At 42.1% G+C, this 23,507-nt stretch overlaps 1 protein-coding gene across 2 annotated transcripts in view; it reads left to right on the plus strand.

Moving 5' to 3' along the window:
• The window catches only part of Dnajb4 (DnaJ heat shock protein family (Hsp40) member B4), a 45,135-nt gene that overhangs the window by 10,576 nt on the left and 11,052 nt on the right, over positions 1–23,507 (plus strand). Inside the window, exon 1 of one of the 2 annotated variants that reach the window (XM_004653644.2) lies at positions 19,586–20,070. The exons of the other annotated variant lie outside the window; for it this stretch is intronic. Coding sequence (XP_004653701.1) covers positions 19,860–20,070 — 211 coding nt within the window. The 5' untranslated portion in view covers positions 19,586–19,859. Of the gene's footprint in view, positions 1–19,585; positions 20,071–23,507 lie in introns of those variants that run through there. 2 annotated transcript variants of the gene reach the window in all.

Here is a 23,507-nt window from a genome sequence, read left to right on the forward strand (position 1 = left end):
AGGATGATGGCTATGATTGATTTAAAGTAGCCATGAATAATTCTCGGAGACCAGGGTAAGCTTCTGCCATCCTTGAGTTCATATTTCTGGAGAAAATTGGATACTCAGAATGAAGGTAGGATGCCTCGTTCACCTGGTGACCTCCGGTGAGTCTGTCTGCACTGTCCTTGAGGAGTGAAGCTAGGACCAGCTGTGCGTGCTAGCCAGCGCTCTCCCCTCAGCTTTCATTGTCTTGTCGTCTTTGTTGTTTTTGTGAGGTCGGGCTTTGCTGTAGCCCAGGCAGACCTGGAATTCACTGTGTAGCCTCAGGATGGCAATCCTCCTACCTCTGCCTCCCAAGTGCTGGGATTAAAGGCATGTATGTGCTACCACACCTGGCTTGTCTTGTCTTAAAGATATTTTTATTTGTTTTTATGTGTGTGCACAGGGTCTCTTGCCACTGCAAATAAATGCCAGACACATGCATCACTTTTTGAAGCTACCTTTAGGTGGGTATTGGGGATTTGAACCTGGGTTAGGAGGCTTTACAAGCAAATGCCTTTACCTGCTGAACTATCATCCCAGCCCCTCTGTCTTGTCTTGATATGATCTTTAATTGGGTTTTTCCAAAAATCACACTTTACCATACCAGTTGTGTTGCAATCCTTTCTAAATCTTTGTCTTGGGCTGGAGAGATGGCTTAGTGGTTAACGCACTTGCCTGCAAAGCCTAAAGACCCAGGTTTGATTCCCCAATACCCATATCAGTCAGATACACAAGGTGGAGCATGTGTCTGGAGTTTGTTTGCAGTGTCTAGAGGCCCTGGTGTGCCCATTCTCTCTATCTTGTTCTTTCTTGCTCGCTCGCTTGCTCGCTCTCAAATAAATAAAGAAATCTTTGGGGCTGGAGAGATTGCTTAGTGGTTAGGCACTTGCCTGTGAAGCCTAAGGACCCCAGTTTGAGGAGGCTCAATTCCCAAGGACCCACATAAGCCAGATGCACAAGGTGGTGCATGCATCTGGAGTTCATTTGCAGTGGCTGGAGGCCCTGGCACACCCACTCTCTCTCTCTCTCTCTGTCTGCCTCCCTCTCTCTCTCTCTCTGCCTGTCACTCTCAAGTAATAATAAATAATAATAATAGCCAGGCATGTGGCGCATGCCTTTAATCCCAACACTTGGGAGGCAGAGGTAGGAGGATTGCCTTAAATTCAAGGCCACCCTGAGACTACAGAGTGCTAAATTCCAGGGGAAAAACAAACAACAAAAAACATTTTTTTGTTGTTTGTTTTTCCAGGTAGGGTCTCTAACTCTGGCTGACCTGGAATTCACTCTGTAGTCTCAGGGTGGCCTCAAACTCACCGCAATCCTCCTACTTCTGCCTCCCAAGTGCTGGGATTAAAGGTGTGTGTCACCACACCTAGCTTTAAAAACAAAAAAACAACTATTTTGTAGACATCTTCGTCCATGCACAATTCAACTGCCTATCTTTGTGCTAGGTCTGGGGGAGTGAAAAATTAAATATAGCTTGCTATGTATGGTCTTACATTGTAGTTATGGGGGTTAGCCAGAGAACCAAGTTGTTACTATTCAGTAGTACTGAGACGTGCAGCCAAGCAGTACTAGTTTTCAAACAGAAGGAGCCTAGGTGAAGGGGTTAACAGAGCCATAAGTGAGGTTGTAATGGAGCTTGATTTTCCCTTCAAACATTTGTTCTTGGGATCTGTGCCTGGATTAGTCACAACTGCACACACCTCTGTCCAGCCCAGAACCCAGCATCTGACACCCTTCTGCATGTGCTTATCTGGCTGGTTGGCAAGTTGTACAGAATCTGCCTCCTGTTCCCTGTGTCTCCCTGTCACAGGCATCTTGTCTGTTCTCTGGTAGAAAGGATGGCTGGGGGGAGGGAAGGGGGGAGTTCTCTTGGAGATTACAGCCCACTGAAAAAAGACGAACAGTTATGAGTGACCATGACGTCTAAACACAGGGCAGCCTGAGTCTCTGAGCGGAAGGTAAGCAAGGTGCAGGGTTGCTGGAATGGAGAAGAGGAACACACTTGCATGCACAGCCATGACAAATGTCATCAAAGACATGATGTCTGAGCGGGTGCTTTAGTACTGCTGCTCCTCAGACAAGTGACTTAACTAGTCACTTATGGGATTGTTAGTAGTGGCATGTCATGATACTGTGGATCCTAGTTTTTTGCCAATTATATTTTTGTGAATTTGCCTACTTACTAGAATGTATCTTATTCACAAATCAGTGCTCAAGGTGACTCGAGGCCCTCTGAGAACGTGTATGCAAGCTACCAATGTACATCTTTGGAAGCATCTGAGGTTGAAGGAGGTAAAACTCTGCTTTCTTGTTTCACCCTTTGGCTGTCAACAGATTTTTCACAGTCTATTTAGTGCCACTTTTATTTATTTATTTTTTAACTTTGTGCTTTTCTTGTGACCTCACTATTTAAAGTACTCTCCAAGCACCGCTGTGAAGTGTGCTGCGTCATATTCCTAAGTGCAAGAAGGCTGTGATATGTCTTCTGGAGAAAACATGTGCTAGCTCAGGCCTGAGTTATAGCTGTTGATAATGTTCATAGAGTTAATAGTGCCAGCAAATCAACATCGTAAAATAAGATGCCTTAAGTAGAAATACATACAAAAAAGAGACCGTGTGTTGGCTGGTTGCTTGATGAAAATGTGACCAGAGGCTGGCATAATGGACAATAATCAGAATTTGCTAATTCGGCATCCTCTACAGTTTTATAGCATATAAATAATGAGAATTGACTACTGTCAAGGTGAACTTAATTTGGGGAAGCAACCAAAGTCAGTTATGGTGAGGACTGATGAGGTAGATGAGAAGGGTCAAACTGAGTGTTTCTCAGAGTTTCATACCACATGCACTACTTTTGATGAATGGCTCAGTTTATACCCAAAGTGTTCTATCACAGCTCCTGTGGCAAGCATGTCCAAGTTGAGAATAAATCTGTGAATTTTATTTTTACCACTGGCCAAGCAAAAGCATACCAATATTTATTTTCTGAAAGCTTATAATATAAACTATAGTTTAAAACATTCTACCAAGTGCAATAACATTTTATTGTGTTTATTGCTTCTCCCTCCATAAAGAATAGTTTATATGGGCTGGAGAGATGACTTAGCGGTTAAGGCACATGCCTGTGAAGCCTGAGGACCTCAGTTCGATTCTTAGGTCCCAAGTAAGACAGATGCACATGGTGGCACATGCGTCTGGACTTCATTTGCAGTAGCTAGAGGCCCTGGTGTGCCATTCTCACTCTCTCTCTCTCTCTCCTTCTCTCTGTCTCAAGTAAATAAAAATAAAATCTTAAAAAAAAAAAGCCAGGCATGGTGGCACACACCTTTAATCCCAGTACTCGTAGGCAGAGGTAGGAGGATTGCCATGAATTCAAGGCCACCTTGAGACTCCATAGTGAATTCCAAGTCAGCCTGGGCTAGAGTGAGACCCTACCTTGAAAAACAAAACCAACAACAACAAAAAATTTTTAAAAAAGAATGATTTATATATAGTAGGGGACTAGCAAACATTTACTATTAAGGGTCAGACAGTGAATATTTCAACTACTCACTTTTCCACTATGTGGTGAAGAAAACATAGGCAATAAGTATTATTTTATATGTCTGTAGTATAAATTTCCTGAGGTCCAGAGACTGTGCCTTAGTACTTCATATGTTCATGACACATACTACAGTTTAATACAGTGTTGCTTTCACATACTGATTTAGTCTAAATCATAAAATCACTGTGGCTTAAATGCATTAAAGCTTATCCATTGAAGATACAATTATTTTAGAGACCATTTTTTATTTATTTGAGAGAGAGATAGAGACAGAGAGAAAGAGGAAGACACAGATAAAGTGAGCATGGGCAAACCAGGGTCTCCTGCTACCCAAATGAATTCCCGAGGTCTGTGCTACTTGGTGGATCTGGTTTTACATGGGTACTGGAAAATCAAACCCTGGCCTGTCAGGCCTTGCAAGCAAGCGCCTTTAACCACTGAGCCATTGCTCCAGCCCCTAGATGCCATATACATACATGTACATACATATGTACATTCTAAGTATGTATGTATATAAAATATATCTAGCCAGGCATGGTGGTTCACACCTTTAATCCCAGCACTTGGGTGGCAGAGGTAGGAGGATCGCCATGAGTTTGAGGCCACCCTGAGATGGCATAGTAGATTCCAGGTCATCCTGAGCTAGAGTGAGATCCTACCTTGAATCCCCCCCGCTGAAAAAAGTATCTGTTTATCCCTAGATACCATGTCCTTTCTTTTTTATTTATTTATTTATTTGAGAGAGAGAAACATGCAAATAGAGAGAGAGAGAGAGAGAGAATGGGCTCACCAGGGCCTCCAGCCACTGTAAATGAACTCCAGATACTTGTACCTCCTTGAGCATCTGGCTTACATGGGTCCTGGGGAATTGAATCTGGGTCCATTGGTTTTGTAGGCAAGCCCCTGAACTGCTAAGCCATCTCCCCAGCCTCCATATTCTTTTTAAATCAAATCTATAAATATGTTTCTTTAGGCAAATACTATAGGATAGGTTGGCTCATGTGGTGGTTTGTTCAGGTGTCCCCCATAAGCTCAGGTGTTCTGAATGCTAGGTTCCTAGCTGATGGAGATTTGGGAATTAATGCCTCCTGGAGGTGGTGTATTGTTGGGGATGGGTTTATAGGTGTGATAGCCAGTTTTCCCTTGCCAGTGCTTGGCACACTCTCCTATCCCTATTGTTCACTTGATGTTGGCCAGGGGGTGATGTCCACCCTCTGCTCATGCCATCATTTTCCCTGCTGTCATGGAGGGTCCCTTCTAGTCTATAAGTCAAAATAAACCTCTTTTTCCCCACAAGCTGCTCTTGGTTGGTTGATTTTTACCAGCAATGTGAACCTAACTGCAACAGCAGCTTATCTCCTTTTTTTTTTTTTTTTTGAGGTAGGCTTTTTCTCAAGCCCAGGCTGACCTGGAATTTACTATGTAGTCTCAGGGTGGCCTGGAACTCAGGGTAGTCTTACTCTGCCTCCCGACTGCTAAGATGATTAAAGGCAGGCACCACTACACCTGACTCTCTTGGTTTTATTTATTTATTTTTTTTAACATTTATTTGTTTATTTATTTGTAAGCAAAGAGAGAGAGAATGGGCGCACCATAACCTCGTGATGCTGCAAACAAACTCCAGATGCATGCACCACTTTGTGCATCTGCCTTTATGTGCTACTGGGCAACTGAACCTAGGCCATCAGACTTTGCAAGCAAGCACCTTAACAGCTGAGCCTTCTCTCCAGCCCGTCTTGTCTGTTTTTTTTTTTCAATGTAGGGTCTCACTCTACCCCAGTCTGACCTGGAATTCACTATGTCCTGTCAGGGTGGCCTTAAACTCGCCGTGATCCTCTTACCTCCACCTCCTGAGTGCTGGGATTAAAGGCATGTGCCACCACACCTGGTATCCTCTTGTCTGTTTTTTAAAATAAATAAATTCTAATACTTATTTTTGGTGACTGTCAATAGGTCTTTGAATCATGGCTACATCTCCTTTGTAGCAGTAGTTGAATTATGCCTTTATGGATATGACATTAAAAATAATTTGTAATTGGGCTAGAGAGATGGCTTAGCAGTTAAGTGCTTGCCTGTGAAGCCTAAGGACCTTGGTTCAAGGCTCGATACCCCAGGACCCACGTTAGCCTGATGCACAAGGTGGCACACGCCTCTGGAATTCGTTTGCATTGGCTGGAAGCCGTGGTGCACCCATTCTCTCTATCTGTGCCTCTTTCTCTCTCTGTCTGTCACTCTCAAATAAATAAAAGTACCAAAAAATTTTAAAAAATAACTTGTAATTATAATTTGATATACTAATTTAATTAAAATAAACCATTTTACAGTTGTAGACAAAATTAGAGAACTAAACAAACTTACTAGATAATCAGTTTGCTGAAGTCTTGGCTGAAAGCCCAGCAATTCTGTGAGACAGCATAGCATCTCACCTTTTATTGCTCACAGTGTTTGTCTTAGGAGCTGGAGTTTTCACTTTGTTCACAGTGACAGAAAAGACTGCTTTCTTTCCTAAGATGCCTTCTCTGTCTGTGTGTGAGGAAAACTGTAGAAAAGAAGTGAAAAGCATCCACACTCACTGCCGCCGTGTTCTACTGAGCACTATGGAAGTTCATGTCACCTGAGCATATGCAGTAGATGGAGCTGTTTAATTCTTTAAACAGAATGACCTTTAATCCTTGAATCCTTCTTGTTGATGAAGTGTGGAATACTTTTTCAATATAAATGAACTCCCTTAAGTGTGCATGTAAGATTACATGTATGTGTGATGTACTTGACTTCATAGGCTGAGATGTCTGAGAAAGTGGATCATTAGCACTGGCAAGTAGAAAGAATCCCTAGGTTTTGCTGTCTAAAGACAACTGAGGTTGTTAAGTTCTCTGCATTGAGATGTCATATATGTGTAAAATCACACTTTTAAAGATTTTAAACATTCATTCTGAAAAAGAATGAAAAGTACCTTGTCCATAATCTGTCTATTGATTCTATGTTACAATTTTTTGAATAATATTTTGAATTTACTGGGTTCATTAAAATATTATAATGAGTTTTACACGTTTCTTTTTACGTTTTTTGTTTCTTTTTGGTTTTTCCAGAGTTTCACACTAGTCCAGGCTGACCTGGAATTCACTATGGAGTCTCAGGGTGGCCTCAAACTCACGGCGATCCTCCTACCTCTGCCTCCCAAATGCTGGGATTAAAGGTGTGCACCACCGTGCACGGCTTACTGTTTTTTTTTTTTTTTTGTTTTTTTTTTTGAGGTAGGGTCTTGGTGTAGCCCAGGCTGATCTGGATCTCAGGCTGCCTCAAATTCACAGTGATCCTCCTACCCCTGCCTCGCAGTGCTGGGATTAAAGGCATGTGCCGCCATGCCCAGCTGTTCTTTTTACTTCTTTTGTTTGTTTGTTTGTTTTTTGGTTTTTCGAGGTAATGTTTCACTCTATCCCTGGCTGACCCGGAATTCACTACGTAGTCTCAGGGCGGCCTTGAACTCATGGCTATCCTCCTACTCTGCCTCCCGAGTGCTGGGATTAAAGGCCTGCGCCACCATGCCCGGCTCTTTTTACTTCTTAAAAAGTATATAACCTAGAAATATTTGACAGGCATGACTTGCATTTCCAGTTGGCTTTATGTTTCTGTTAACAGCACTGCCTTTGTTATGTGGTCTTTTAGCATGAAATATAGTCACATAGCAATTTATCAAGGCCTGTTTAAAACAATCTAGAAATTCCATAGTTGTTACCTGTTTGTTTATATGCATCTATGTTTGTGTGGGGGGGTGCCAGTGTGCCAATGTCTGTTGCTACTGCTATTGAAAGGCTGTCGACTTTATGTGCGTGACTGGGGAATTAAACCCAGGCCAGCAGACATTTGCCTTTAACTACTGAACCATTTCCCCAGGCCCTAGAAGAATGCTTTGTTTAAATGATTCCAAGATGCTAGGAAATATTAGCTACTGCTCTGTGTACAAAATGCTAGTGAAGTATATTAGCTAGTGCCTGTTTACAAGTTCCTTATAAACTTTTCTGTAACTTCCTGTAAAAGAGCAATCAAGAAGGATTAGTTGGGCTGGAGAGATGGCTTAGTGGTTAAGCGCTTGCCTGTGACGCCTAAGGACCCCGGTTCGAGGCTCGGTTCCCCAGGTCCCACGTTAGCCAGATGCACAAGGGGGCGCACGCATCTGGAGTTCGTTTGCAGAGGCTGGAAGCCCTGGCGCGCCCATTCTCTCTCTCTCCCTCTATCTGTCTGTCACTCTCAAATAAATAAATAAAAAAAAAAAAAAAAAATTAAAAAAAAAAAAAAAAAAAAAAAGAAGGATTAGTTGTTGACTGGGAATTTTAGTTGGATACATCTTTTTTTAAAAAAAATTTTTTTTTGTTTATTTTAATCTATTTGAGAGCGACAGAGAGAGAGAGAGAATGGGCGTGCCAGGGCCTCCAGCCACTGCAAATGAACTCCAGACCCATGTGCCCCCTGTGCATCTGGCTAACGTGGGTCCTGGGCAATAGAGCCTTGAACCGGGGTCCTTAGGCTTCACAGGCAAGTGCTTAACCACTAAGCCATCTCTCCAGCCCTAGTTGGATACATCTTAATATTCTAGTTTCAATGAATTAGTTCTGTACTCCCCAAAAGAATTTCTTTGAAAAAATTTTTTAGGTATGAAATATTTCTGGTGCCTTAGTAACTACTAGTTTTTAAATATATATTTTTTTGTTTATTTTTATTTATTTATTTGGGAGCAACAGAGAAAGAGGCAGGGAGAAAGAAAGAACAGACGCGCCAGGGCCTCCAGCCACTGCAAACAAACTCCATACACATACACCCCCTTGTGCATCTGGCAAACGTGGGTCCTGGGGAACCGAGCCTCAAACCGGAGTCCTTAGGCTTCACAGGCAAGCGCTTAACAGCTGCCATCTCTCCAGCTTGTAACTACTAGTTTTTATAAACGTCTTAAGGCAATTTTATTTTTATCTTTTGGGTGTGTGTGGTGTGTGGATTGTGTATGCCCACATCCATGTAAAGGACAGAGAACATTAGAGGAACCTTCCTGTTCACCTGCCTGTTTACTTGAGATGGAATCTTTCATTTAACCTCAGTGCTGCCATTGTCACTTTTTTTTTTTTTTTTCCCCAGGTAGGGTCTCACTGTAGCCCAGGCTGACCTGGAATTCACTAAGTAAGTAGTCTTAGGGTGGCCTCAAGCTCACAGTGATCCTCCTACCTCTGCCTCCTGAGTGCTGGGATAAAAGGTGTGCGCCACCATGCCCGCAGGCTTCCATTGCCACTATTTTTGTCAGCAAGCTCCAGATTCTGGAGTGTCTGTCTTCCACAAGACGGGGTTAGAGGTGGGCGTGCCCATTCCTAGCTGCTTACAGTCCCGGGCCCTCATGCTTGCACAGCAGTCACTGTTAACCACCAAGCCTTCTCTCTCACTCTGTATCTTATTTCTCAAGGCATTGACTTAAAGTTTTTAAGATTTCATTTAAAATCTTCTTTGAGACCATTAGGTCACTAAAATTAAATGTGTGTTCTATTATGTAAGGAAAGGACTATAAAGCACGCCACATGGTGTCACATTTTGAAAAGAGGCTTAGATGAGGCAGACAGTGGGGAGCAGAGGGTTATGTCCAGTAAGTTATGTTGACCTCAGCTTGATGTCATTTGCAGAAAGTTTTTAATATTTGTATGTGGGGTATGTATGTGCTCCAGGGCCTCTTTTCACTGTGAATACCACAAGATGCTTGTGCCACTTTTTGCATCGGGCTTACATGGTCATGTGGGGAACTGAACAGGGGTTGTAGGCTTTGGAAGCAAGTTTTATGAATTACCGAGCTATCTTCCCAGCTCTTGTTTGGCATTACTAATAAGTATTTTCAGATGCTTAGAAATATCAGTAGAAGGTTTTTTGCAAAAAAATGACTCATTTTAAAATAAATTGTTACTTAATATTTGAAAGACAAAATTATTGAATAGAACTGGCATCTTTCCCCCCCTACTACTGGAGGTTGATTTTAGGGCCTCTTCCTAGGCCATGAAAGACCAGCTGTCAGATATAGTAAGTAACACCAAGAACCTTTGGCACACTAACCGTTATGTGTCTTTGCCAGCATCCTAAGGCAAGCCTTCCTGACCCCAGTGTTGCAATCTAACCTTTGCTTTTTGTTTTGTTTTGTTTTTCCAGGTAGGGTTTCACTCTAGCCCAGGCTTACCTGGAGTTCACTATGTAGTCTCAGGCTGGCCTTGCACTCAGTGATCCTCCTACCTCTGCCTCCCTAGTGCATGCACCACCATTCCGGCTTTTAACCAGTTTTTTTTTATTTTTTATTTATTATGTACAGAGCTTATTCTGTGATCTTTTGCCTCACGGCCTTTTATTCCTGAGTCAAACTGCAAGTCCTTCCCCTTCCTCTCTTTCTTTCAGAATCTCAGTTTTCAAGACCTTGTTTCTTTCCCAGGGTCTCACACATGCTAAGCACATATTTTCCCACTGAGCTGCACTCTAAGAGCTCACATTTTTTTTTTCCTGAAGCTCTTTCCATACCATACTGAGTAGACTACCCAAGGGGAGAATATGAATATATATATACACACACATACACACACACACACACACACACATGATATTTCACTTTAAAAAAATTTTTTTTGTTTATTTTTACTTATTTGAGAGCAACAGAGAGAGAGAGAAAGAGGCAGATAGAGAGAGAGAGAATGGGCGCACCAGGGCCTCCAGCCACTGCAAACGAACTCCAGACGCGTGCACCCCCTTGTGCATCTGGCTAACGTGGGTCCTGGAGAATCAAGCCTCGAACCATGGTCCTCAGGTTTCACAGGCAAGTGTTTAACCACTAAGCCATCTCTCCAGCCCAATATTTCACTTTTTGAAAACCCTTTTCATGCTGGGTGTGGTGGTGCATGTCTTTAATCCCAGCACTCAGGAGGCAGAGGTAGGAGGATCACTGTGGGTTCAAGGCCACCTGAGACTACATAGTGAATTCCAGGTCAGCCTGGGCTAGAATGAAATCTTACCTCAAGAAAAAAGAAAAAAAAAAGTCTTTGTGTGTGTGTTTGTTAGGTTTTTTATTTGTTTGTTTGTTTTGGTTTGGTTTTGGCTTTGGTTTTCTGAGCTAGGGTCTCACTCTAGCTCAGGCTAACCCGTAATTCACTATGAAGTCTTAGGATGGCTTTGAACAGTGATCCTCCTACCTCTGCCTTCCAAGTGCTGGGATTAAAAGAAGCATGTACCACCATACCTGGTCTCTCATTCTTTTAAGAATATGTTATATGTTATTTATTTGAGAGAGAGAATGGGCATGCCAGGGCCTCTAGCCACGGCAAACAAACTCAGTGCATGTGTCAACTTGTGCATCTGGCCTACGTGGGTACTGGGGAATTGAACCTGAGTTCTTAGGCTTCACAGGCAAGTGCCTTAACCATTAAGCAATCTTTTCAGCTCCATTTTCTCTTTCTTTTTGGAAATCTATAAGGTAGATTAACCATTTTATACATAAGGAATTTCTCTCTTTCTTTTTTTTTTTTCAAGGTAGGGTCTCACTTTAGCCCAGGCTGACCTGGAATTCATTTTGTAGTCTCAGAGTGGCCTTGAAGTCATGGTGATTCTCCTATCTCTGCCTCTGAGTGCTGGGAGTAAAGGCGTGTACAACATGTCCAGCTAGATAAGGAATTTTGTACTTAGCGGAGTATGTGACTTCTAGAACTCAGCTAGCCAAGCAAAGAATAAGGACCCAAATCCTTTAATTCTAAGTTTTGTGCTCTCCCTGTGTGTTAAGCAACATTTGTTTGGTCTAATTGTTCATTCTTTATCAGACATGGATTTAACTGTTAGCTGTAGAGTTGAAAAGATGTTTGGATTTGTATGAGGGGGTAAATGAAAAGGTGAGAGTAAATATGCTTCGTCTTGATACAGTCATGCCTCTCTCATCGACAGGGGATAAGTTCCGTAGTGACCTCATCTTGTGAGAATGTCAGAGTGTGTCCACACCAAGTAAAAGGCTGTGCTGTTACCAGGAGGCAGGCTCTTAGAGAGCTGCTGTCACCTGGGCAGGGTGTCCACTGAAGCACCCTTGCTGTGTGGCTTAAATGCAATAGAATGAAAGAAGCCATTAAGGACTCCTTATCAGTCCATTTGCTCTTCTGAACACATTATAATTTGAAAAGTATGATACTCAGAGTTACTTTTTTACTTCTAGTCAAAAATACTTGTCCAGGGCTGGAGAGATGGCTTAGTGGTTAAGCGCTTGCCTGTGAAGCCTAAGGACCCTGGTTTGAGGTTTGATTCCCCAGGACCCACGTTAGCCAGATGCACAGGGGGGCGCACGTGTCTGGAGTTTGTTTGCAGTGGCTAGAGGCCCTGGCGTGCCCATTCTCTCTCTCTCCACTCTTAAATGAATAAATAAAAATGAACAAAAAATATTAAAAAAAAATACTTTTCCACCTCAGTACAGACATCTTAGTATAGCTTTTGAAGCAGAACTGACCATGAGAACCTTTCTTGATGATCCTCCATTGTTCTGAGTAACATAATTTTATTTCCTCTAATGCACTTGAAGCTACCTGAAACTGCCTCATTTTTTCTCATTTTTCTTTTTAATATTTATTTGAGAGAGAGAGAAAGGAGGAAAAAGAGAGAGAATGGGCATGCCAGGGCCTCCAGCCACTGCAAACGAACTCCAGATACATGTGCCACCTTGTGCATCTGGCTTACATGGGACCTGGGGAATTGAACTGGGGTCTTTTGGCTTTGCAGGCGAGCGCCTTAACCACTAAGCCATCTTCTCCAGCCCCTCATTTCTTTCTTATCTTTCCCCGTGGGAATCTGAGTTGGGTAAGAGCAAAGCTGTTGTGTGTGTAGCGTATGTGAAGCAGCCTGGCACCTAGGGCATTCAGTGTATTTGCTGACACACTGAGGACCAGGAATGGGCTCCGGCACCAGCCACTTCCCTTTCTTCCTTCCTTTCTGTGGTGCTGCAACCTGCACCTAGGAACATCTTTTGAAACAATTTGTGTAGTACCAGTCAAGTGTTATACAATGGTCATTCGAGTATTTAGTTCCGAATATGGTCTGTTCTACTGCAGTTGCCTAAAGAAGACAACTCATAGGAAGAAGGATTTCAAAACTGATGTGATTTTAGATAGATAAGGCTTATATCACAAAGACACTTCTCTTAAGTCCATGCCTTATATGTCTAAATGGGGTAAAAAATAAATCTCTTAGAGGCTGGAGATGTAACTCAGCTAATGGAGTACTTGCCTAAGATGTACAGGGGCCTAGGTTCATAAAATTGTTTTTCTCTTTCTTTGTTTTTGTTTTTCAAGGTAGGGTCTCACTCTAGCTCAGGCTGACTTGGAATTCACTATGCAATCTCAAGGTGGCCTTGAACTCATGGCAATCCTCCTACTTCTGCCTCCCAAGTGCTGAAATTAAAGGCATGCACCACCATACCTGGTTTAAAATTGGTTATTTTTAAACTTTTTAGTATATTTTTATTTTTATTTATTTATTTGAAAGAGAGAAAGAGGCAGATATATATACAGAATGGGTGTGCCAGAGCCTCCAGCTGCTACAAATGAACACCAGATTCATGTGCCACCTGTGTGCCTGGCTTACATGGGTCCTGGGCAATTGAACCAGGGTCCTTTGGCTTTGTAGGCAAGTGCCTTAACCACTAAGCCATCGTTGCAGTCCAAAATTGCCAATTTTGTTTTTCAAGGTACAGTCTCACACTAGCTCAGGCTGTCCTGAAATTCACTATGTAGTCTCAGGGTGGCCTCAAACTCTCAGAGATCCTTCTACCTCTCCTCCCAAGTGCTGGGGTTAAAGGTATGCACCACCATGCCTGGCTCCAAAATTAGTAATTTTTATTCCAGGACTAGGAATATAGTTCAGTGGTACAGTGCTTGCCTAGAATCACCTGGTCCCTAGGTTCAGTCTCTAACCCAACAATCTTCTTTTACCCCAAAATAAAGTTGTAGTTATGACCATGACAAAGTTTACAAGTGTTTTAACCATTATGAAAGCCTGAAACCTTTCTACAGATCTGCAAGTCAAAGCAGTATTTGCTGTCCAGACATCCATGGTCATGAGGCTTAAGAAAAGATATACTTATTATTTGATGGCCAGTTGTTTGATTTTATGGAATTATTTAGATACCCCCCAAATCAGACAAATATTAGAATAGACACAGCCCAATGTTATTAATTTTTAAAAACATTTTGTTTATCTATTTATTTATTTGAGTGAGAGTGGGGGAGAGAATGGGAAGAGTGCCAGGGTCTGCAGCCATTGCAAATGAACTGCAGACACATGCGTGGCCATGTGCATCTGGCTTACATAGGATATGGAGAATTGAAACTGAGTCCTTAAGCTTCGCAGGCAAATACCTTAACTGCTGAGCCATCTCTCTGCAGCCCCAATGTTGTTAATTTTTATGCTAATACTGGAACTATTCTATTTAAGTATTGTTAAGAGATGTTAAGAGAGATGGCTCAGGCGTTTGCCTGAAAAGCCAGAGGATCCCAGTTTGACTCTCCAGGACCCATGTAAGCCAGATGCATAAGGGGGTGCATGCATCTGGAGTTCGTTTGCAGTGACTAGAGGCCCTGGTGTACCCATTCTTTCCCTCCCTCCCTCTCTCTCTCTCTCTCTCTCTCTCTCTCTCTCTGCCTCTTTCTCTCTCTCAAATAAATACATAAATAAATAAACATATATTTAAAAAAAAAGAATATTATAGCAGCTGAACATGGTGGCACATGCCTGTAATCCCAGTACTGATGAGGGTCATGAGGTGAAGGCCAGCTTGGGCTATAAGACAGACTCTATTTCAAAAAGAAAACAGTGATGGAGAGATGGCTTAGTGGTTAAGGTACTTGCTGGCAAAACCAAAGGAGCCAGATTCACTTCCCTAGTTCTCATGTAAAGCTAGATGCATAAAGTGGTGTGTGTATATCTGGAGTTCCTTTGCAGTGGCCAGAGGTCCTGGCATGCCCATTCATTCCTTCTCTCTATCTTTTTTTCTTTTGTTTTTTTGAAATAGGGTCTCACTCTAGCCCAGGCTGATCTGGAATTCACTATGTAGTCTCAGGGTGGCCTTGAACTCACAGCAGTACTTCCTAGTGCTGGGATTAAAGGAGTGAACCACCACTCCTGGCTTCTCTCTTTTTAAATATTTTATTTATTATTTGAGAAAGAAAGAACAGGCAGATAGAATGTTCTCTCTCCTTCTCAAATAAATAAAGCTGGGAGAGAATGGACATCTGGCTTACGTTGGGATCTGGAGAGTCTAACCTGGGTCCTTTGCTATGCAGGCAAGCACCTTAACCACTGAGCATCTCTCCAGCTCATCCCTCTAGATACCTTTAAGTGACTCAGTATGACTGAGCTGGGTGAAGCATTAACGGAAATCAAGGCTGGCAAGATTTTCTGGCTCCATATTAGCTAGCATTAGCTGGGCACAGGGTAGTCCCAACCTCTCAGGAGGCTGAGATGAAATGATCACTTGACCTAAGGAGGTTTTTTTTCTTTTCTTTTCCTTTCTTCTTCTTCTTTTTTTGTAGTTTTTCCAGGTAGGTTCTTGCTCCAACCTGACCTGGAATTCACTATGTAGTCTCATGGTGGCCTCAAACTCACACTCCTACCTCTGCCTCTGAGTGGTGGAATTAAAGGCGTGCGCCACCACGCCCGGCTAAAACAAACAAACAAAACATTTTTATTGACAACTTCCACTATTAGTGTTTCTTCTAGTTTGATGTCATCCTTTTTTCCTCCTGTTAGGCAGGTCTTGTGTAAGTAGTGTCAGCCGCAGTGAGGCCATGGGTATCTAGGTCACTTTGTGTCTAGAGGACAGTAGTGTGAGCACTCCTTCCTTTCCTTTGGTTCTTAGATTCTTTCTGCCCCTGCTCCACAACACTCCCCGCAGACTTGATATTTTAACCTGGCACGGGCTGTGAAGTCTGGCTCCAGAACCCGGGCTTTTGTCACCGCACTGTCAGTCTTTCTTGTTGCCTTGTTGTTCTTATTTTTTTGTGGCCCAAACCCAGGGTAAGCAAGCATTCTATCACTGGGCTACACCTTTATTTTTTGTTTTTGTAGCTTGGCATTAGGGCCTCTGCATGTAGCTCAGGCTTTCTGAGAACTCACTGTGTAGGCCAGGCTGGCCACAAACTTTTTTTTTTTGTTTGTTTTTTGAGGAACGGTCTCATTCTAGCCCAGGCTGACCTGGAATTCACTATGGAGTCTCAGGGTGGCCTCGAACTCATGGCGGTCCTCTTACCTCTCCCGAGTGCTAGGACTAAAGATGTGTGCCACCATGCCCGGCTATACTTTTTAAAAAATTTTTCTTTAAAAAATTTATTTTTATTTGAGAGCAATAGATAGAGGCAGAGAGAAAGAGAATGGGTGCGCCAGGGCCTCCAGCCACTGCAAATGAACTCCAGATGCACATGCTGCCTTGTGCATCTGGCTTACGTGGGTCCTGGGGAATGGAGCCTCGAACTGGGGTCCATAGGCTTCACCAGCAAGCACTTACACTAAGCCATCTCTCCAGGCAAGACATTCTTATATTTGATGCTAAACATTCAGCTACCTACAGCACTATGAAGATGATATTTTCTTTATTTTGGGGTGAGAACTACTGGGAAATGGGGTCATCATTTTCTAATAAACAGATCATTATGTGAGAAACTTCTGAACTAAATATGCCCCTCTTGAGAATTAAATATTGGTAGAAAAAGGATCTAACAGTACATCAGTAAAGTGTTAAGTCATTTCTTTACAAGTACTTAGGAGATAGTCTGAATTTATTTATTTGGAGACAGGGTCTCTGTGTAGCCCAGGCTGGCATCACCTTTGTTAGTCTCTTGCTTCAGCTTTCTGAGTGCTTGGATTTCAGGCCTGTTCCACCATACCTGGCTCAGATGACCTAAGATTTTATTTATTTACTTATTTATTTATTATATATATTTATATATATTTACATATATATTTATTTAGAGGCAGGGTATTAATCTAGCCCAAGCTGACCTGGAACTCACTTTATAAATCCCAGGCTGATTTATTTATTTATTTATTTGTGGGTTTTGAGGTAGTATCTTGCTGTAAGCCAGGCTGACCTGGAATTCACTTTGTAGTCTCAGAGTGGCCTTGTTGAACTCATGTGATTCTGCTACCTCTGCCTCCCCAGTGCTGGGATTAAAGGTATGGGACACCAAGTTTGTTGTTGGTAGCTTTGATCAACAAAATAATAAATGCTTTTTTGTTGTTGTTGTTGTTGTTTTTTCAAGGTAGGGTCTTGCTCTAGCCCAGGCTGACCAGGAATTTGCTATGTAGTCTTAGGGTGGCCTCGAACTTACGGTGATCCACTTACCTCTGCCTCCCAAGTGCTGGGATTAAAGGTGTGTGCCACCATGCCCAACTTAATGAACGCATTTTTATGTAGTTGAAAAAAGGCATGTGTTTAAAATAAATTGTAATTCACCATCTGTTAAAGAATAACTTTTTGTTTTATTTTGTTTTGATTTTTCGAAGTAGGGTCTCACTCTAGCCCAGGCTGATTTGGAATTCACTCTGTAGTCTCGGGGTGTCCTCGAATGCACACGTGGCACTTTTTTTCAGTAGTATTGGAAATGGCTTGCCAGGTGTGGTGGTACACGCCTTTAATCCTAGCACTAGGGAGACAGAGGTAGAAGGATGGCTGTGAGTCTGAGGCCAGCTTGGGACTATATAGTGAATTCCAGGTCAGCCTGGTATTAGAGCAAGACCCTACTTCAAAAAACCAAAAAGGGCTTAGTGGCTAAAGCACTTGCCTGTGAAGCCTAAGGACCCATGTTTGAGTCTCTAGGTACCAAGTAAGCCACATGCACATGGTGGTATATGCATATAGAGTTTGTTTGCAGTGACTGGAGGCCCTGGCATGCCCATTCTCTCTCCCTCCACTCCCCCTCTCCGTCTCTCATAAATAAATCAAAAAAAGTTTTTAAAAAAGAAGTGGGGTGGGAGTGTAGCTCAGCTCAGTGGAGGTAAAGCCCTGGGTTTTATTTCCCCAGCCCTTACCTAAGCATTAAACAACAATAATTAAAAAAACAAAACAAATGATTTTTTTGGAAAAAAATATAGAAAATAATGGGAATAGAAGTAGCATGTAAGGAAAAAATCATATAGGACATAATTTGTTTATGACACATTGAAAATTTTTCTTATACTTAAAATATGTTATATAAGAAAAGCATCAAATGGTATGTATATGATGTGATTTAAACTGTTCATTAAAAAAAAAAAAAATTGCAGGGTGTGGTGGTGCATGCCTTTAATCCCAGTGTTCGGGAGGCAGAGGTAGGAGGATTGTTTGAGGCCGCCCTGACACTACATAGTGAATTTCAGGTCAGCCTGAGCTAGAGTGAGAGCCTACCTTGAAAAACCAAAACCAAAACCAACCAAACAAACAAAAACCACAAAATTTCACCAGATAATCGTAAATATTTTTAAAGGATTAGAAGGAAACATATTAATATTTAATACTGGATTCCCTAAAATGATATGCTAGGGAGATGTTTTTTTCCCTGTGCTTGGAGAAATCTTTATCAATGAGTATATTTAAAATTGGGGAAGTGTGTTTTAACAAGTAGTTCTTACATGACTGCCTTTTAAGTTTTTATTTTATTTTATTCTTTTATTTGAGAGAGGCAGAGAGGGAGAATGGGCATGCCAGGGCCTCCAGACATGTTCCAGACATGTGTGCTACCTTGTGCGCTAGGTTACGTGGGTCCTGTGGAATTGCACTGAGGTCCTTTAGGCTTTGTAGGCAACCACCTTAACCGACAAGCCATCTTTCTAGTTCATGACTGACTTTTAAAATAGCACATACCAATGGATGAGCATGTTGTAATCTGATCCTCTCCCCTAACTACTGCAATGTAAAATACCAACCCTGGAGGCCGGAGGTCTCATTCTGTACAAATACATGATATTTTATGAAAACTATTAACTATTACCAAAAATAAAAACAATATCTAGTTCAAGTCGTTACTTAAAATTCTATTTGTCTTTTATTAATTTTAAAATAGTGCTTTTACATATTTTTTAAAATTTATTATTATTTGAGAGAGGGAGAAAGAGGCAGATAGAGATTGAGAAAGAGAGAATGGGCACGCCAATCAGTGGTGCCAGTCAGGGCCTCCAGCCACTGCAAACAAACTCCAGACACATGTTCTACCTGGTGCATCTGGCTAAAGTGGGTTCTGGGGAATTGAGCGTAGGTCCTTTGGCTTCTCAGGCAAATGCCTTAACCACTAAGCCATTTCTCCAGCCCCAATAGTGCTTTTTTTTTTTAAGAATTTTTTTTTGTTAATTTTTATTTATTTATTTGAGAGCTACAGAGAGAGAGAGAAAGAGGCAGACAGAGAGAATGGACTGCCAGGGCCTCCAGACTTGCGCCCCCTTGTGCATCTGGCTAATGTGGGTCCTGGGGAATTGAGCCTCGCACTGGGATCCTTAGGTTTCATAGGCAAGTGCTTAACCGCTAAGCCATCTCCCCAGCCCCCGATAGTTTTTAATTTTATGGCAGCCCTTTTACAATGTAGAATTTGATGTATTGGGTTTCTTGCCTTTCTGATTGATTGCTAGACCTCTAGAATTTGGAGAATGATACAATTTATTTAAAATTTCAATTTATACAACCCATGTGTCACTATTAGTATTTTACAATTAGGTGACTTGAGATTGAAATTAAAATACCTAAACTAAGTTCGAGGCACTTTTCCTTGTGTAATAACTTGGTAGCGCGTGAGCCCAGGCTCTTAATGGCTGTAATGATTTGTGTTAATTTTCCATTCATGGGGTAGATAATGTGCAGTTGACAGTCTGTTGAAGGACTGGTTTGTTAAACCAGTTTGGCCTCTTAAGTAGTAAGGGAAATGAATAGTTAATCGTGGAGGAGGAGAAAACAGCTCAGTACTTTGACTAGAGGCCGCTGGGAAAGTGACGTCCTGTAGCAATAGCTGTTCTAGAAAGTGCGGAGACACGTAGTGAAAATGGGAGGATCCAGGAGGAGGCCGGCTCCCGGGTAGTGTATATTTATCTGTAAGTGAGCTGCCGGGCAAGGATTAAATACCGACTCCTGCCTGCTGCTGGGCCACGGGACACAGCTGAGCTGAATTGCTGATTTAACTTTCAAATCCCCAGCTGGGTTTATTTGTCTCAGAATCGCTGTGTTGCTAAGACCGGGGACGCTGTTTTCTTTTCACAAAGGGCGATCTAAGTTCATTTCAAGGCATCCGACATGGGGAAAGACTATTACAGCATTCTGGGAATTGAAAAGGGAGCTTCCGAGGAAGATATTAAGAAGGCTTACCGAAAGCAAGCCCTCAAATTCCACCCGGACAAGAACAAGTCTCCCCAGGCAGAAGAAAAATTTAAAGAGGTCGCGGAAGCTTACGAAGTCCTGAGCGACCCGAAGAAGAGGGAGATCTATGACCAGTTCGGGGAAGAAGGTAAGGGCTCCGTGTGTCCTGAGCCTTTGGCTCTATTCCTCCTCTCTGTCCTCTGCTGCTGGCCGTGGGAGCAGACCCTCAGACAGCAACAGTAAAAAGACAACAGGTTAAAAATGGAATTCCATCCCTGCCTCTTTGAATGAGTGATGCGTAGCTATGAATGAAATGTTCTTTTTTTTGTCTCTTGGGGGGGGGCATGTTGCGCTGTGCTTGTTTTAACCTTTAGATTTAGGATGCTAGCCTTGTATGTTTCAAAAGGAGCCATAAATTCTCATATCTCTGAATGAGTTGTTTAAAAGTCTTATGCAACCTGTTTTGTTTTTAATGAAATTTTCTGCCAGATATCAAGTCCTTAGTTATTTAAAATCTTTAGGTTGGCAGTTCAAATTCTGGGTAGCGTTACATCTTATTCTCAACAACAGAAACAAGCTGTTTTGTCTTTGGAGCAAAGCTGGCCGAGCCAGTGCCGGCCACCGGCCGTCTGAGAAGCAGAGGCCCAGGCATTTAGCTGCCGGCTGCTTTTGGCATTCTGCCTGGAGAGGAAAGAATTTTCCTGATGTCATGAAATACCAGAACAAGTTTTTTAGCTTAATTGTAAACAGTAGTTGTGTGCCAAGAGAACAAGATCTCAAAAATACAGTTTTTGACCTAAAATGGCCACCTGATTAGCACAATTACTGGTTTTCTTTTGGGTGACTGTTCCTTGTGAAAAATGTTACCATCAAGGTGTGGATGCAAGTATGACAACTTCCTTTTCCCTCCTTGCCACACTTTCAGTTTTTGCTCTGTGAAACCAGAAATTAGTGAACAGAGTAAATGGGGGTCATTTGAAAGTCTTTTTTTATCATTCTGATTTTTAAGCCAGGTTTGTCATCATCGCCATATAAATGTAGTCATAAAATCCGAGTTTTAAATGGCTAATTAACCCCAGCAGCAACCCTTTAATTATAAATTTGAAGATTTTCAAAATTTAAGATTAGGACTAAAGTACTTTTTCCATTAGTTTTTCTCCCCAGTGCCCTTAAATGATTATACTATGGAAACAGTTTTTTTTATCCCTTTGTTAATTGCATTTAAACATCAGTTTTTCCTAATTAAAAATACAGCCTTCAAATGAAGTCGAGCAATGACCACATTGAATTAAGCAAGTTAAGGGAGACTGTAGGTGACTGGGTGCCTAGCTTCCTCCCCCTTGTGCCTTCTTACTTTGTGGCCCGAGTAGCCAGACGCTGAGGCTGAGGCTGCGGTTTGGGGTGAGGGTCTGCGCAGCCGTTCTTAGAGTGCCTGCTGCAGACAGAGCGGAGTGGGCATCAGTCCTGTGTGTCCCCTGTGCTCAAGCTACTCAAAGTGCCAAGGGCTGGTTCATCCCAAAGCTCAGCAGGATTTTGAGACACTGCCAGTAATCTACTGCCATTGCAGAAAGTTATTTTGTAATTTTGTAAAGAAATCCATAAACTTGGAGTGGCACTGTAACTTTCCATGAAAAGGCAGCTATCACACTGATTTCAATGTAAGGTATTTGGCCCCATCTCATTGATTGCTCAGGCATGTCTCTGTTGTGACTAAGCTATACAATCAGGTTTGCTAAGGGTATTTATTTTCAGAATTTTCATGTCACCAAATGGCACATTTTTAATAATTATACTGCTCTGCTTTCCCTCTAGTTTGACTTTTTAAAAAAAGTAATCATTACTAGTGATTGAATTTTTTAAAGAACTGCATCAGCATAATTTATATGCCCTGAGTCTTTTATTGTTGTTCTTAACTCAGATAAATGACACAAGCAATAAAAATAGTGAGGAGAGGTTTGTTTTTAAGCATTAAAATCGGGTATGCAGAAATGGTCTATAATAGTTATAGATTACTTAAAAGTACAGTGGGATGGAAGTGAATTTTTTAAATAATAATTCTTCCTTCATGGAAAAGTGGTCTACTTATTTTTCCTTTATTCAGAATGTTTCAATTCTTTTACCTCCCCCACCTCCCTTAGCGGTTGGGAGGTGTAGCTCAGTGATACAGCACTTTCCAAGCACGTGGGAGGCCCTGGTTTCAATCTCCAGCACCTTCCCCCAGATTCTCCTGCAGGTACTCTTTGTGAGGGTGAGGAAAAGCACATTGTCTCTTTGCTTTTCATCACTGTGTCTGCGCTGCCATCCAGATCCCATAGGGTTCTCCAGCAGTAAGGAACGCTGAGCTGTAGTGCTGTGGAGGTACTATTACCTTACCTGATAGAGCCCCCAGACATTGTTACTCTCTAGAGTTGGGAGAGCAGAGAAAAATGATGAGCTGAGAAGTATATGAGATGATGCTAAACTTGTACATTTATGAACTGAGAATCAATTTGGTTTGTTCATGCTTGAAAATCTCTTATATCTGAAATTTAAAATGCTTTGGCTGGGTGTGGTGACGCACACCTTTAATCCCAGCTCTCAGGTGGTCCAGGTAGGAAGATTGCTGTGAGCTCGAGGCCATTCTGAGTCTACACAGTAAATTCCAGGTCAGCCTGAGCTAGAGCAAGAAACTACCTTGAAAAACCAAAAAACAATAAATAAAGAATAAAATAAAATGCTTTGCTTGGGGGCTGGAGAGATGGCTCAGCGGTTAAAGGTGTTTGCTTGCAAAGCCTAAGACCCACATAAAGCCAAATGCACAATGTGGCACATGTGTTTGGAGTTCTTTGCAGTAGTTGGAGGCCCTGGGGCTCCCCTACTCATATTTACTTTTTCTGTCTGCCTGCTTCTTTCTCTCCATCTCTCTCAAATAAATAAATAAAATACATAGAATGCTTTGCTTAAAAACAAGTTGGACAAAAATATAGAAATGGTTGGGCTAGAGAGATGGCTTAGTGGTTAAAGAGTTTGCCTGCAAAGCCAAAGGACCCAGGTTTGATTCCCCAGAACCCACGTAAGACAGATGCACAAGATGGCGCATGTGTTTGGAGTTTGTTTGCAGTGGCTGGAGGCCCTGGTGCACCCATTCTCTTTATTGGCCTCCTCTTCTTTCTCTTTCAAATAAATATTTAAAAAATACAGATGGTTTAAGCTTAATATAGGATCCAGTTCTCTTCCTAGGAATTGGTAAAAGAAGCAAAACCATGTTCTCACACAAAGAAAGACCTGTGCCTGGGTATTCCGAACAGCAGCTCTGCACCACAGAGGAGCGGGTGGATATACAGAAAGCACACACATCGCTGAGATCCTCTAGCAATCAAAAGGACCGAGCTAATGAGACATGCTGCGGCCTGGTTGAACCACAAAAATATGCCAAATGAAATAGCTGCAGATAGAACACTGCGTGTTATGTAATTCCATTTATATGACATGCTAGAAAAGGCAGATTTAAAAGAGACAGACAGAACTCGCTTGCCTGGTGCTGGAGGCAGGAACAGGGATGAGCTACAAATAGGAGCACGAGAACTCTCTTGAAGGATGGCTGCT

This window comes from Jaculus jaculus, chromosome 19 (assembly GCF_020740685.1).
Source record: "Jaculus jaculus isolate mJacJac1 chromosome 19, mJacJac1.mat.Y.cur, whole genome shotgun sequence".
Lineage (NCBI taxonomy): Eukaryota > Metazoa > Chordata > Mammalia > Rodentia > Dipodidae > Jaculus > Jaculus jaculus.